The sequence below is a fragment of the Cariama cristata genome, unplaced genomic scaffold (assembly GCF_000690535.1).
Source record: "Cariama cristata isolate BGI_N322 unplaced genomic scaffold, ASM69053v1 scaffold11431, whole genome shotgun sequence".
Taxonomy (NCBI): domain Eukaryota; kingdom Metazoa; phylum Chordata; class Aves; order Cariamiformes; family Cariamidae; genus Cariama; species Cariama cristata.
The window spans coordinates 31657-47321 of NW_009601044.1; the positions used below are offsets into that span (position 1 = coordinate 31657).

Below are 15665 nucleotides of genomic sequence, written 5' to 3' on the forward strand. Positions count from 1 at the left end.
AAAAACAAGGAAACAAGAAAAGAACTCCTAGAAAAATACAAAAGATAACTGCATTTAGTCACTTTCTCATTAACTCCTGTAGATGTGAAGCTCTTAAGCCATATCAGCTGTTACGCAAACCCTTTTTCAGGTTATAGCCCTATCTCCCTTTACAGAGATTTGCTTTACACTATCTGATATAAAGATCAGTTCCTAAGACAAAGGAGTTGCCAAGGTGGTTCATGAAAATGAGTATTTAAACTTCACTTACGAGCACCACTGTGCAACATTTGTATCTACACAAATGGCCAGCTCTTTACCACAGAAGCACTAGTTTCTGCTTAGGCAGAGTATTCAATAGCACATTATTTTCCTAAACGAACAGAGAGGAGAAAAGTCAGCAAATGCTACTTTTTAATTCTATCCCAGTCAACTTCTGAGAGTATGGTGAGGGGAGGAGGTTTGTTAAGACCCATTAACCACCAGCCTGCTGTCTGTAACCTGTCCTTTCAACACAAATGTGTACTTTCCGTTCAAGTTTTCACCAGCGAGAAAATGAAAGATGTCCTTATCTGAAGCAGGAAGGTAAGTGCTGTGTCTTCCTCCAGCTTCTTCAGAAACACGGCAAGCCTCTAAAGGGCACAAGGAACGCATACCCATCTTTTAGGCATTATAAACTGTCGCTGCAGGTCTCGGGAGCACAGCAATTCATTTTTACGATTTGAGTGCTGAGATTAGGCCAATTCAGCTTTCTTAGACTAACCAGAGCATTAAATAACCAAAAATTTCTTGGCACAGTTCTCAGCTTTGAAGCATACTCCTTCCATGCCCCATAGGTGAACTAGAAGTGATATACTTTTTCTTTGATTTCCAAGACTGTACTGCTTATTTTACTTCAGTAGGACAGATGCAATTGGTTTTGCTTTGTAAAGAGAGATGCACACACAAACTATTTCACAGCACCAGCTAATTATTTTGTAAAGTACATCTTAAGATGTCTTCCAATCTCCTACAACAGAAACTGCTAAGACAGAACGAAGTTTTGCCAGGTTTCCTAGTATCTTAACTTACTAGGAAGTATTTAATTTCTGAAACTGAAATATTAAGATGCTGACTCCTCAAACACAGCTGTTCCTCAAAAACAATTAATTTCTAGTCAAGTACATCAAAAAAAAACACCTGAAGAAACTAAAAGCACAGGGCAAAACCTCACCACTTTTCTTGTGTCTCAGGTGCTCTAGCTGGAGTCTTCTTGCAGCAGGAAGGAATAAGGTTGATTTTTTTTTTTCTCCAATGAAGCTTTAGAAGTTTATTGAAAAATATTCTATAAACTGACAAAGGTTCCACCTGATACTAAGTGTGGAAAAGCAGACAGAGGTGACACCTTCTAAGCTGCAATGGGTCACTTCAGTTAATTAGATCCTAAATGCCTCAGAAAAGCTCTCACTCAGCTGCCTGCTTTAGAAACTTTTGTCTGAATTGTCAAGAAAAGCCTTAAAATGGCTGTTGAACAAAATGCTCTAAAATGAGATTTCAAATGTACGAGGTTCAAGCTGGGGGTTACCAGACCCAGTCGCAGGCATTTCTTGATGGGAATTCCAGCTAAATCTTACTGCACTTAAGATCTTTATAAGGTCTCAATTATGCTAAGCTAATGAATAGAGCATACAGCACAGAGACGGTACAAGACATTTTTCACCTTTAGAAAAAGATCACTTACAAGCTTTAAAGACTACACGTGGATTTGCAAAAACGAATTTAATGGGTTTTATCCTCGTTTTTAAAACTCCCACTTTTCCTTTTTAAACAAACAACATGGAACCGCCACATCCTTGCAACCTCACCATTTGAAACATTATCTCCCTACGTTTTGTTTTGAGGGGGCAGAAGCAGAGAAACAGCATCTAGAGATTTTCAGTGGCCCACAGGTAAGAGCCCTGTCGGACCCCTTTAACAGACAGCCATCTCTGCCTACGGGAGAGAACGAATACGCCCTTTTCAATTACACAAGTCAATTAGGATCAGTGACGAGAGGGTCTCAGAAGAATATCCTGAGAGCTTGTTCCCAGCAAAACAGAAGGGCATTACCCACTCAACATTATTTCCCATGACATTTGGTTGGAGAGAAGGGGAGAAAAAAAAAAAGAGAAAGATTACCACCTACTCACACTTGTCAATATGTAACAGATGCTGAGAGGAGGTATATTATGCAGCTGAGAACTAGAAGCTGCTAGATTGTTGTGCTCAAGTTAAGGTTCCCTTCAACATTTGTGTCTTACAATGTTGGTTTTAATTTCATATATTTTTGTTTTTAAAGCTGGTTATAATTCCTACCAGGGAAACCAGATGCTTTTTGTAAGAGATAGGTCAGCACAAGACTAAAATCAAACTTGAAAATACATAAATATATGCACTAATGTAATTAAGAGAATGGCAGAAAATCAAGTTTAAAAGTTTGGATTCAAATTAAATGCAACTTTTTTTTTTTTTTAAAAAAAAGAGAAGCTACTGCTGCATGTGTGCAATAACTAACCGTATTAACTTGTGTTGAAATACAGAGGCATTTAATATACCACTAAAGGTAAATCATATGTAACAACTGTAAGAACAGCTACAGATTACTTTTCAACATTGCTTTTGGTTTTGAAATAAAAATAAAGTTGTTCTGCCTCCAACTTCTATTATGTATTTTAAATGAGAAAAAGTAATTTAAAAACTGGCAGATTTTTAAAGAGGCATTTATCAGAATAAGACATTAATGTTAACTTTTCTGCTTTACTTTGGCCCCAGTGTTCTCAACATGTGCTTGTTATTCTTTATGACAAAGCAGTGTACACACAAATTTATATGGATCATAGCAGATGACATGTTTCTCAAACATATGCTTTATCAGTTCCTATGAATATGATGCAAAATTCGCAGAGCAGGGTAGTGTTTTACCCCCAAATCTCAGCACAGCGTTCTTTTTTTTGTCCTGATACCTAGCACCAGGCTTCAAATTTGCTCTGTAGCACTCCTTGTTAAACATGAGTGCAGAATGTTTCATGAAAACCCAATACAGCTTTAAAGTACTACTCTTTTTTTTGTTAAGACAATTGAATAACATCGTCTGAATAAAGTTTGGGATAAAAATACATGATGACGTCAATATTTTTATCATGCTTTTCGAATCTTTGTGTACCAACGTCCATCTCTGCCACTCTCTGCTGCTTGATTGTGGTTGCTTTTGCAATTAAAACGCATAGCCAGTGATTCCACTGGGCTGAATATTAACTTTTGAATTGCAGTCTTACTCCATACAAGAAAATAACAATTCTGGTCTAAGTTTGTCCAAGTTTGAATATGTCTGAGACAAAGTTAGTAAACTACAAAGCGTTTGGATGATTGGAACCTCACTGTCACGGAACTTTGGATGATTGGAACCTCACTGTCACGGGGGTTTGCAGACTTAGAAGCCTAACTTCTTCCAGAGCACAGATAAATAAGATGTATCTATCATGTTGACTAAAAGCTGACCTAATACTTTACAGACTGGGCAGAAATACCCATTATTTACATTCCTCTAACAAATGAAGAGCCCTGGAACTCCTGAAGGATCCCATATGAAGAGTGGGGTACACTTTGTACTTGTTCTTCATAGAGGAGTCTAAGAAAACGCATATGCAAGATGCAACAGATCAATGTCTGATCATTTTCAGCACCTTCTATAATCCAAACATATTCAGAGATTTCATAGAGGAGTCTAAGAAAATGCATATGCAAGACGCAACAGATCAATGTCTGATCATTTTCATCACCTTCTATAATCCAAACATATTCAGAGACTGAAAATCAAAGTTTCCGTGCATTTTAAAGATCAAAGGAAATACATGCCGAAGACCAGGTGAATGGTTAGACCTTAGCACAAAGAAGGTAGCCAGCACCTACACAGCAAGGCTGTTCATAACATTATTCCGGTGAAGAAGCTACTATCGGATGTACAGTAAGCTCTTGAGGCTCATTTGGAAGCTTTTGTGATGAGAAAGACCACAGATACCAACGTGCAATGACAGTGCAGAACTCTGAGCACTATCAAACCACCAAGAGAGCCTGGAACAGCACAAAATGCAGGGACAACTTTAAATGTCATTTATAGTAGCAATGTTGGAAAAAATTCAGATTCGAGAAAGCGCCTGCTTTTTTAGGTAGAACATGCATTTAAGGACAGACCTTGTGCACACTTTGGGTGACTGGCAGGGAAAGAGGGGTAATTAATAGCTTAGTATTTTAATTTTTTTTTCACCAAAATACTGCTTTCCAGTTAGACCATCCTTCTCCAGCTGTTGAAACTAAAAAATTGTGATGCATAGGCACCACAGACTCGATCCCTTTTATTCAGAAACATTTTATATTACTCCAGCAGTGCAGAGGAGCCCTGTGGAGTGTTCAGAATATGCCCTGCACAGATGCTACAGCTCAACACAACAGTAGTAGGACACGGAGAGCTATGGCCCCTGAGACATGATTTACATGGGTGATCATACAGGTATCCTGGGCTTCCAAAACTTCACAGATGCCACTAAAACAAAGTATACATTCAACTAGTTTTAAAAAACCCATCCAACCAACCCAAACCAAACAACTACCTGGGCTAGCCAGCCCATATAAATAACCTCAGGGCACTTAACGTTATGCTTCATAGGAAACAGTATTTAAAAATTATCTTTAAATGCACATCAAAATCACGTATTTTTCCCCTAATTTAGACAATAACAGATACCAGTAATAAGCATTCACAGCGTTCTTTCACTTGCATTAGGATACTTCCTAGAAAGTTGAGTAAATGGAATGGAAAAGGGATAAATGACCAATGTCAGCCAAACAAGTTATCACTGGATATTTATACAGTTCTTACCAGTAAGAACATTTTCACTTACTTTAGTGCCTGAAGCCTTGGTGAAAATGTATAATGTCCAAAAGCTAGGACTTATGGACAAAGTTTTCCCCAATACTTTACTTTACTTCACTGTGCATTAATTGTAGAACTTGATTACTACTGACTGGAAGTTTTAAAAGCTTTTTTGATTCAGTAAAATAAATACATAATATTGGAAGGGGAGGCACTATTTGCTTATTGCAGTTTAGGACATATTCTCACTATTAGTAATAATATTTTTACATATGTATTCTTCACATGCATGTGTATGTCTGTGTGCATACATAAGTATGTAAGCAGGAAAACTTTCTCATTACATAGCAAACTAGTTCATTCCAAAAGTGGTTTATCATGACCATACTTGAAATTCTGGTTTAGATTAACTTGCTTGGTTCCCACACAACTGCTCAACCACTTCTTTTACATTATCTTGATGTGGTATAGATTATTTACCATAGTTTAATAAAAGTCTCTCCGTTTCTTCAGAAACAGAAATTTAAAAACTTGGGTGCACAGATGCCAAGGATCCAGTGTGAACGCCTTCCCACTAGGAGCACTGTAACAGTTTAGTTATGTCCATGCAAGTAGGCTCAAACTTAAGGATATCCATTAAATAACTGCATTTCAGTCCTTGTATTGAATGTAAAATGGTACTTTTCCCACAATCCAAAAAAGCTCAGTACTAAAGGTGCAAAAGTTCCTAATTCAATTCAGGCTGGCTGAAACCATTATGAAGCTTGATACCAACTCAGAAGTCAGTGTTTTCAACATATCTCTTGATATCCAACGAATAGTAAAAGAATCCATACGCGTGCACACTCTCTTTCCAAAGAACGTCCAACATACAATTTTTTCAAAGTTTTAGGACAGATCAGTTTCATTTTCATTTGGGATGGAGAGGCCAACAGAACCAAGAGTAAAGAAACTGTTGAGAAAGCTTGGTTTTGCGGTAATTCCAGAAGATACATCAGCTAGATTCTTCATTTAAAGTCAAACCACACTTTAAAAAAAAAAAAGTCTTTTCAGATTCTTTATCAGTTTGAAAAGAGCACAGGGACCTTTATTGACGTAAGTTTTTCTTCACAATCCTGAGAAGAAAATACTACTTCTTCGTGAACTAATTGGTAAGTATAGAAATACAAACATCCCTTTATATCAAAGACGATGAAAAAGCTTCAAGATTTGTTTACATCGATGGTTTAGAAACTTTACAGGAACCAAAAAGTATTTATTTTTGCAGCTGAGTTTATTCAGTGTTAAGAAGTGAGAGGTCAGTATTTGGGGTGGACTGTTCCTTACAGTAACTTCAACACTAGTTTTATTAAGCTTATTGAATTTCAGCTAGTGATTGTCAAATGACAGATGCTAATAATTACAAAAGAACTGTTCTATGTACTCCTGTCCTTAGAAGTACTCTTTTTGGAGAAGACTCTTTTGGAGGACACCTATTACGAATCTGAACAAGCACATCTGCTACCATGTAAGACTATCTCAAAGATAAAAGCAAGACTTCAAAATGTTTCAAAGAAGCAGTAGCAGCCTTCCCTTTGATAGTCCTCTGATAAGCCAAAAAAATAACCTCTAAGTGCTTTTTCTAAGAGCATTAGAGGAAAGTTGAGTGTTTTAAAGCTTATTTTTAGTGACTAAGGATTTCTTTCTTTGTTTTGCTAGTATCAACCCTACTATTTTGTGCTTAAGGAAGTGAATCAAGCTAGATCAAACATTGGCAGATTGGGAAATTTTCAGTTCAGATTTAGTTCAGCTAACACAAAATACATACTTTCATATGATATTACCAAATCAATTCAAAACGTAGATACTTCATCTCTAAAAGCATGTCACTGAATATTTTTACTGTATCGTACAATTACATACTTTTATATACAGACTAATAAAACAAGATACTAAAGCCAAATACTCATTTTTTTTCCTCATTCGCATTTCTCTAAGCAATTGGGCCTCATAAATACAGTAGAGTAATATTTAAGCAGAACAGCCATAGTCTCCCCTATGTTATTTTCATCAGTCCCATGACACACTGAGTAAGAGTTCTACCTACCTCAAGTATAAATAGAATTAAAATGGCAATTTAAAAGAAAAGACAGTGACTCACATCCAATAAGAGAAGAACATGATGGTGATTCAAACTAATGCACAGGCATGTCTGCTTCTAACTCTAGGTAATTTCTGACAGTGGGAATGGTTTATATATTTATAAATCTTTTCCTTTAAGTCTACCAAACATTTTAAAATGAGTTTGTTAAGACCGCTGTACTGGAAGACACTACACTTGATTTAAGAAGAGATTGCTCTACCTCCTTTTGATCCAATATTCCTTGTTGATTGAAGACTCAGTACAAGCCTTACCTTTGCAGTGTCTGTGTAGCACATCTAATGCAGCAATGAGGAACTCGTGTGCATCTTGTTGCTCGTACCCTGCTAAATGCCGTGCATGAGTCCATACCAGGTGCAATAACCTATATGGAATGTGAGGAGATCGGTGCCCAGAGTAAAACTGCTCAAAGCAAAGAAAAGGACATGACTGTTAACAAGTTACACAGCCTCAGTGCATTTAATTATTAAAAAACTTAAATGAGTGCAATTAGTCAAATAAATTTAAACCATTTAATTCTTATGGCCTTAATAGTGAAATACAGAGACAGCTTTTTATCACAGACTACCAAAGAAGTGATCTCAGAATTGAGCACCTCAGTTTTCTCCCTTGAAATCCCATCGTTTTGCGATGGATTAGCCAAAAAAGGCATAGGTGTGGGGAAGGCAGGCACAAACACCACTCAAATTCCTTACTGGTACTACTGGCTTTTATTAAAATAGCCGGGAGGTGGGAAGAATCCTATATTTGCAAGAGATCAGCAATTTTGTTCACAAATCACATGCCCTCCAAAATCAGGACAGACACTGAAGATGAGAACATTAGATGCCAACTGTCAGCCAGCTCCTGAACCAAGCCATGGTAACCCTCTGCGCAGTCCTATCTTACAGAAAAATTTACAAGCAAGATAGCATCCTCATGCCAGTATAGGCCTTTCACTGTACAGCTATAACAGCACAAGGCTTTAGAACCAACTTTATTCATCACAGCTGCTTGCAGAGCTAAAAGTACCACTTCATTCACCTATCCCCAAACTCAGCTGCCTGTTACTGCTCCTACAGGGTGTCACTGCCCAGACATCTGGTCCTGGACCAGCTCCTCCATCTGCTTCTTAATCTGCTTCAGTCGAAATCTGATGAGCTGGCTACAGTAGCAACTGAAATGGCCCCAGGTGATTTTGCCAGAAGCGTATTAGAGAGCACACAGACAAATTGTTTAGTCAGCAAAACCATGATGTGAAACACCATTGCTGAGTGGTGACACACAGCTGGGGAGGTAAATCAGCACAGAAGAGGAGGACAGATAACTGCCTACAGAAATTGATGGCTTGGTTTTGTTTTTTAAATAAAACACAGCCAGGTCCCACTTTCCAAAAAAAAAAAATCAAACCAATCAAACCACACCCCAAAAAAAGACCCCATACTAATGGTCTGTCTTTCCCCAGCTCAAGGTTCAGCTCCTTCCTTCACCATTTCCACTTCTATCCAAGTGCTAGCGCTGCAACTCTTCTACTTTCATCTTCCTGCGTCCTCATTTCTGCTGCTGCCAATTCTGGCATCCAGAGTCTGAGACTAAAGCTAACAGTCCCTCCTTGAGCAAGCTGACTTCTGTATCTGTTCAAGAACCCCTGCATTGTGATATCAGTTTCAAAAGCAAAGCAGAGATGCTTGTGGTGTCCCTGCAGGGAGCTGGAAAAGCCTCAGAAGAGTTTATTTACTTGGCTTTCAGGTTGTAATTAAAAATAAAATGTTATTCCATTAAAAAGTGAACATTTGTAAGTAATTTTGCCTTCCCTAACCTTTGGAGAAGGTATTTGCCAGTAAAGAGAGCCTTCACACCACAACTGTGTTTTGCCAAGATCCTATCAAATCGATGACAGTTTATTTTCAGTTACTCTTCCCAAACAGAAGAGAGTAAGCAGCAAATACATAGAACAAAAAGAAGATTTAAAACCCCCACAGTATATAATTTGTCACTCTCATGGAAAAGCAGGCTTCCTTCCCCAGCCCTAAGTTTCTCCCTGCCATCTCTGAGCATTTTATATCAGTGTAAGCACAGGCATTGTGCTACAAACCTGCCTAGGTAAAACATACTGTATTTTAAGGGATGGGAAGGCAAAAGGTAGTACAATCTTCTCATCCAGTCCTCATATTTGTAGGGTTTTCTAAATGGTTTTAGCTATTTCCCTAATAAAGAAATTTCTTTATTACAAGCTCCACTATTTCCAAACAAGAAGATACACCTCTGCAGCCAAACAACACAAAATGCTTCTATAAATAAAAAGATCAATAGTTAACTCTGACGCCAACAAGAATGACACCAAGGGACTGGAGCAGTAGTATGGTAATTGAAATCTGCTGACGCAGCTGCTGCTCAACATAATTCAGGGAACTGCTGCAATAAAACTTCTCTGTTCTGTCATTCCTTACAATTAGTCCCAGAGCTCTCCGGTCATTTTAACCAACAGCACTCTCCGTAATTACTCCACTGCAGATACTAGACCTGCCAGCAGATTTTACATTCTCTAGCGTTTCACTAGGATTAGAAGAATCTAACAAGAAGCTTTATCAAATTATTAGCTATTATCACACAGAAACTAGAAACACACCTAGTAAGAACGCTGTTGAATATACGTGGGAGTGGGGGAAAGCTTCACTACTCTAATACATCAAAAACGAAACAAAAGAATCCGAGCACATTCAATAGCAATATTTTAACCGGAACGTATAAAATATCCATCCCATCTCTGTCATTTCTTTGTTGCTGGGAGGAGCAGCCTATCACAGCTGTTCCAATCCACCAAAAAGAAAAAAGTCCATGTGAAGTCTTATTCAATCACTATTATACAAACCTTTTCATTAAAGTGTGCAATTATAAATAATGATGTACTTGTAAGTCGTCTTTCAAAAACTTCAATGGCACAAGTCTTCCAAACATAATTGAAAACAATTTTTGTATAAGTTTGTTTTCAATTCAGCAATATCAGTTGTTTATATTGGAGAGAACTAGTTCAAGCAACCTGAAAATGCTTGGTAATACATTGTTTAATTGCTATTCCGGGGAGGGGGAAGAACAAACCAAACCAGGATTCAAAGCCTCTACTCTTACACACAAGCCAAGTAACAGTAACTTTCCCTTTTTTGCACTTAAAACACTTGCTCTTGGATTCTAAAATGAAGAACCTGTAGGGGATTTAGAGGATTCTAGGCTTTGTATTTTGCATTATTGTTACCAAAAATATACAGATACAAGTCAGGTTTTAAAATAAAACAAAACCCACCATCATCACACATAACTGTACCTCTTTCTCCTCCTCCTGCCAAAAACACATGCACCGAAGTTTCCCAATTATGTGAACAAACAGATACATTTGATCTATCCTGCATATGTATCAACTAAACAGTCTCTGAGCTTTGTAATCAAGAATTTATAGGCATAAATCCTGTAACAGGCTCCAGACCAACTTGAGAAGCTAAAACCTCCTCTTAGAAACTGGTTCTCAATTAAGACTTTAAACATTCTGAAAATTTACAACGGATAAAGGGAGTGGGTAATACATGCACCTTTCAGAATAAAAGCACACCTACTGGAGGTTTCCCAACAAAAAGCAATGGTTCGTCGAGTCAGAAAAACTTTTTTGCTTGCATGTACTCTGTATGTTCTATACTCATTTCAGAGAAAAGATTTTACTAAATCGGCACAAACTCTGTATTTTCCATTACAAAAGGCAAGGCCTCTATGTAAAGAGTTTTAACTACTTTTTCTCCCTTGTACCTTTGTTGTAACTTATTTTATACATAAGCCATTTCAACAGTGTGCCATCTTAGGATATCATAGCCATAAATCATCTTGTTCTTCTTCCTTTTTGTCCTCACTTCTCAACTCTCCACGTAGTTGTGCTGTGCACTTTCATAGGCTCATGAGGATGAGTAATGATGGGAATAAAGGTGGCTTTGTTCTTTACATCTCTGACTGGATGCACTGCATTCTGCTATATTCCCAGGTATTCTTGCTATTCCAGTCACAGAGTACACCAAGATACAGATCCACTAATCATACCATCCTGAATGGTCATTCTGTAAAGGATTTAGATAAACCTTAGGCTGTGGACCATCTTGAAATTAATTTTCATTGGCAAAGTAAAACTAAAACACAAATACCAGTAGGTAAAAAGTAGTGCACAAACCCTGTCAGCCAAAAGGCTCAATGAACGGATTGGATTCTGTGCGTTCTATCTTCCCTCCATCCAGTTTCACCACTATCTGTTATTCTCAAATCCTTTTCATTCCTTTTCTTACGCAGTGTAATTCATGTCATGATTCTATTGAGAAATAGGTTTCAAGTAGCACAAATGAGAATGTTAATTGATGCAGTCAGATATTTTTAAAACAAACAGAGATCAATGCTTGGCATATTTGCAAGAAAAGCTACCAGGAAAAAAGCCACTCAATTCTGAGAACCATCTGATGCTCATTACTCACCACCAACCTACTTCAAGGTGGAAGAACTCTAGCTTCCTATTTATCACAGAGAAATCACACAATCTATGTAACTAAATGATCTTAAACACACACACAAAAAAAGGGACGAGTGTTTTCTCTTTAAGAAGCAAAATAGCAAAACTTGCTTATTTACATATAGCAAGTTTCATTTAATGTTCAAAACAGTCTCTTTTTTTCCTGGAGAGTTCTTACTGGCATGCCTTCACCAGATCCCCTGGCATTCCATTTGCCTAAGATCACACCTTCAGAAAAGAAGGGTGGAGGGAAGATGAAGTTAACTCTTGCCCTGATAGTTTGGCACTAGGTAAGATGCCTTGGGATAACTACATCAGTTAATCCCGGTGGGAAAGCTATGTAAAAACAAGACAGAACCTGAAGCAAAGTTTCCTCAGTAATTCAATTACAAAGGAATTCTTAACCATAGCACTGAAATCTCCACTGGTTAGCTTTCCTTCATTCAGACCTCATCTCTGCAAAGACAGCATAGTAATCTTCATCGTAACCACTGCATATAGTTAGGAGATGAAAGATAACCAGTCTGCTCCAAAAACGCAAGATTTTGGTTCCAATTCTGAATGTAGAGAAATTGAAACTCACTGGGAAACAAAATTTTACAATGAGTGCTGACAGAGCTATAAACATAACATGGTATTTACTGCTTGCAAGTTAAAATACACTGAGCTGGTTACAGACATTACAGTTTTGCTTGTGGAGGACTAAGCTCTGGTTTTACTTCGAGGTGGTTGAGTCACTTTTTGTTGTCCTCCCGCAGCACATAGCTGCAGTACTTCAACGTGAAATAAGGACAGAGACTACTGTACTGCTGTCTTCACAGTCTGATACCACAGATATGGCTCTTCTCTCATTCATATACCCTCACGTCGCAGAACATTAATTATCAGAACTAATGCAAGTGTATACATGAATTTTGATTGTGGCAAATGAAGGCTGAGATTCCCAAAGTTGTATGTGAAATTAAACTTGATTACAATTGAAACTAATGCGAATGCTGCACTTAAGCCCCGTTTTGGATAACGGCCTGTTCTTTGTTACCTGCTTGTACGTAGTCTAGCAAAAAGTATCCTAGCCAATCAACAGGGCTCCACATATAAAAATGGAAACAAAAATCATTACCTAGACAGTCTTGATCTTTCCTCCAGCCCCTCAATCTGTAATGTAATAACCATGTCCCCTCTCCCAAGGGATTTTTAAAAAATACACGTGTAAACAGAATGCAGTGATATTCATCGGAATGAGACTTTATACCACAGTTTGATGAAAGGATATCAAGATCATAATAGTACCTTTTTTTTAAACAAGCAAATAGAATTCTGTATCAACAGTGTAGAGAAATTAGTATTTCTGTATCATGACTGGTATTTTTTTTTTATCTAGGCAGAGTTGTATTTCTCCATTTAACTGAACATCTGGCTTCAATAATCCTGCAGCTGCTACCTATTGGTATGTCTGCCTTTTGTTTTTACCTCCTTTCCTGACAGACTCAGGAATAATTGAAAAATAAATCAAAAAATAAGAAGTGTAACATACAACTAATGACTGATAAGCAGCATGAAAGGTTGCAAATTCACATGAGTGCTGAGCATGAGCAGAAAACAACTTTGTACTGGAATGGCTAAGGGGGGGCTTTACCTTCCATATATGTTTAATTCACCTGTAATGTCCAAAAAGAATCATCTCTGGTGAAAAAGGCACAGAAGTAAAATCAAATTGAAAATCACAAGATAAAGTAAAGCTATTTTAGGTTGGTCTCAGTCTGAACAAATTTTCATGAGACATGCTCTGTGTACAGACATCTCCAGTTATCCTAAATGCTCTGTGACAGCATGTACTATAGCTTCTTTGGGGGTTTTGGTTGTAGTTTGTTTGTTTGTTTTGGGTTTTTTCTTACCAAGAAAGCAGATCTGACACTGAGCGAAAGGTGCAGAACTGGATTTGTTTGCTTGTTTTTAAAGACTCATCTTAAAAAAAAACTAGAAGCCCAGGTCTAGTCATAGTCTTTACGTTACTGATGTGGAACTAAGATAGTAAATAAAGCTCTTTGACTACTGATTAAGGAAAAGATTGTGCCTGTCTCATACAGCACAGACTAGACCTACAGATTGGCACACTGCAAAGCCAGCCACCTGAGTGAGAAAGGGAAAGAAGAGTAGCTCGTACGTGGAAGGTACAAACTATACCAACACATTCACTTTCCTACATCCTCCGGGTCACTAATGGGTTTCCACGTAAGAGATGATAGCCAAGATGTTTCTCCCTATTAGAAAGCACTGAATCAAGATCTTTAAAATATTTATACAGATCTACATAATCCAGTGCGTTAAGCCACAAGGCTATGCACTACTGCTTTATTCTCACTCCCATTATCACCCAAAGAGCCTGTGACATATTTTCCAGTTACAACTTGCACCTTTAATTAAAGCACACATTCAGCTTTAAGACTAAAGACTTGCAGATCAGTCTCAGAAGAGCAGGCAGCACTGTAATTATTTCTAATACCAGCTTTGCCTAAACAAGGGTGACTTAAGGAATAGGACTTAAAAGGCCAATAGTTTCCTTTTCAGCAGTTAAGTATTTTTGACAGTAGGGTCTCCTCACTCAACCCCTACTGCTCCGTTTTCCCACACCTTGAGGGGAAACATAATTTGCATGCCATTTATATTTGCAAATAGAACACAATCCTTTTTGGGGTACGAAACAGCCAGCATCTGCGGAAAGGCAATGCTATTGTGGCAGACAGCACTCACCTCCTGAAAAAGCGTAGACATTTCACAGACCAGACATGAGCTGGGGCTTTGCATTTCACATTTGTGCCTGTCGGAGAGGAAGAAATCTCGCAGCAGTGGAGTGTGGGTAAGTGCCTGGACAATACAGTTCATAAAACATGTGTTCCCAAGATTGATTAGCCCTCGTAGACCTATAAAGACAGAAGGGGGAGGGGATGCATAAGCATTATCAAGTTAACAAAACGGTGTATTTGCATTTTTATATAGTTTTCACAATACTGCCACAGATTTACTGTATACGCAAAGCTCCAAGAACACATTTTTATATTGTTTTAGGTAGGCTATTGGTTTTGATGTACTCAAGTCACAAGATGCCGCAAGCTTTCTGAACTACATTAGGATTTGTTTTTTAAATTCTCAGAAAAAAGGAACTCTCAAAGTACAGCAACACCAATAGCATTATTTTGCAATCACTGTTTTGCCATACGTCACCAAAACATGCCCCCTCCTCAACCTGATATCAAAGTGCAATGACAGATGGTAAGTCACTACAACAAGAAAACAATACATTTAAATAAATAAGTTTTCAGATCTTTTAAAAGGCTTTCCCTCATGCAGGCCACAAAGCCAGAATAAGGTTTTTTGTACTGTTAAAATGAAATAATCATCTTTCTAGAACAGGCAGCAAAGGAAACAGCCTTGACAAAACAAAGTCAGGCTATGACACCCAATGCAGACTTAGCATATCTCTTTTTTTTTTTTGTACAAAACCCGAGATCTGAACAAAACAACCTTGAAAGAGAAACTGAACAATACTAGTCCCACACTTGTTTCAGCTAAGTCAAACATTAATCTACAGTATACATCAAAAAATTCAACTTGGCATAAGAGGATTCATCACACCTTAAGTCAAATGTTCAGTAATGCCCAGAGACGATTTCTTGTGCTTGGAAACCAAGATGCTTAAAGGAAAGCTCTTTTGTTGCACAACAGAAGAGAGGTTAGGAGTGGGGAAAGCTTTTCAGTCATTTGCAAGGTCTAAGTGAGAAGAGAAACATGCTCAAATCCTTGAGTATTCTTCCAAAATCTTAACATAATACCACCAAACAGGAGTGCTAAACAAGAAGTGCATCAGGTGGACAAGAATGCTTATTTTTAAATCAAAACCTTACTTTGAAACAAGATAAAAATGCACTGCTAGATACAATTCTGGTATTAATTTAAAATTAACATAGTCCTCTTCTGCAATATAAATGGGATTACTATACAGACATGAACGAAAATTACTTGACAAAGAACGAAGAATTTCCTTGCCATTCCACAGGAAAAAGTATCAGTTGGCAATGCTGTGGTAATTAAAAATGGTGCAGTTCCCTTGCAGTACACCAGATAGTGCTCAAAGGGCTCTTTAG

General features: G+C 37.7%; 1 protein-coding gene across 2 annotated transcripts in view; it reads right to left on the reverse strand.

The window, feature by feature from the left end:
• Nucleotides 1-15665, reverse strand: part of LOC104169387 (ubiquitin carboxyl-terminal hydrolase 22) — a 71648-nt gene that overhangs the window by 13788 nt on the left and 42195 nt on the right. For both annotated transcript variants that reach the window (XM_009710291.1, XM_009710292.1), the window contains 2 exons: nt 14275-14444; nt 7262-7409 (listed from right to left, as the gene is read on the reverse strand). In XM_009710291.1, the coding sequence (XP_009708593.1) occupies nt 7262-7409; nt 14275-14444 (318 nt within the window). The remainder of the gene's footprint in view (nt 1-7261; nt 7410-14274; nt 14445-15665) is intronic.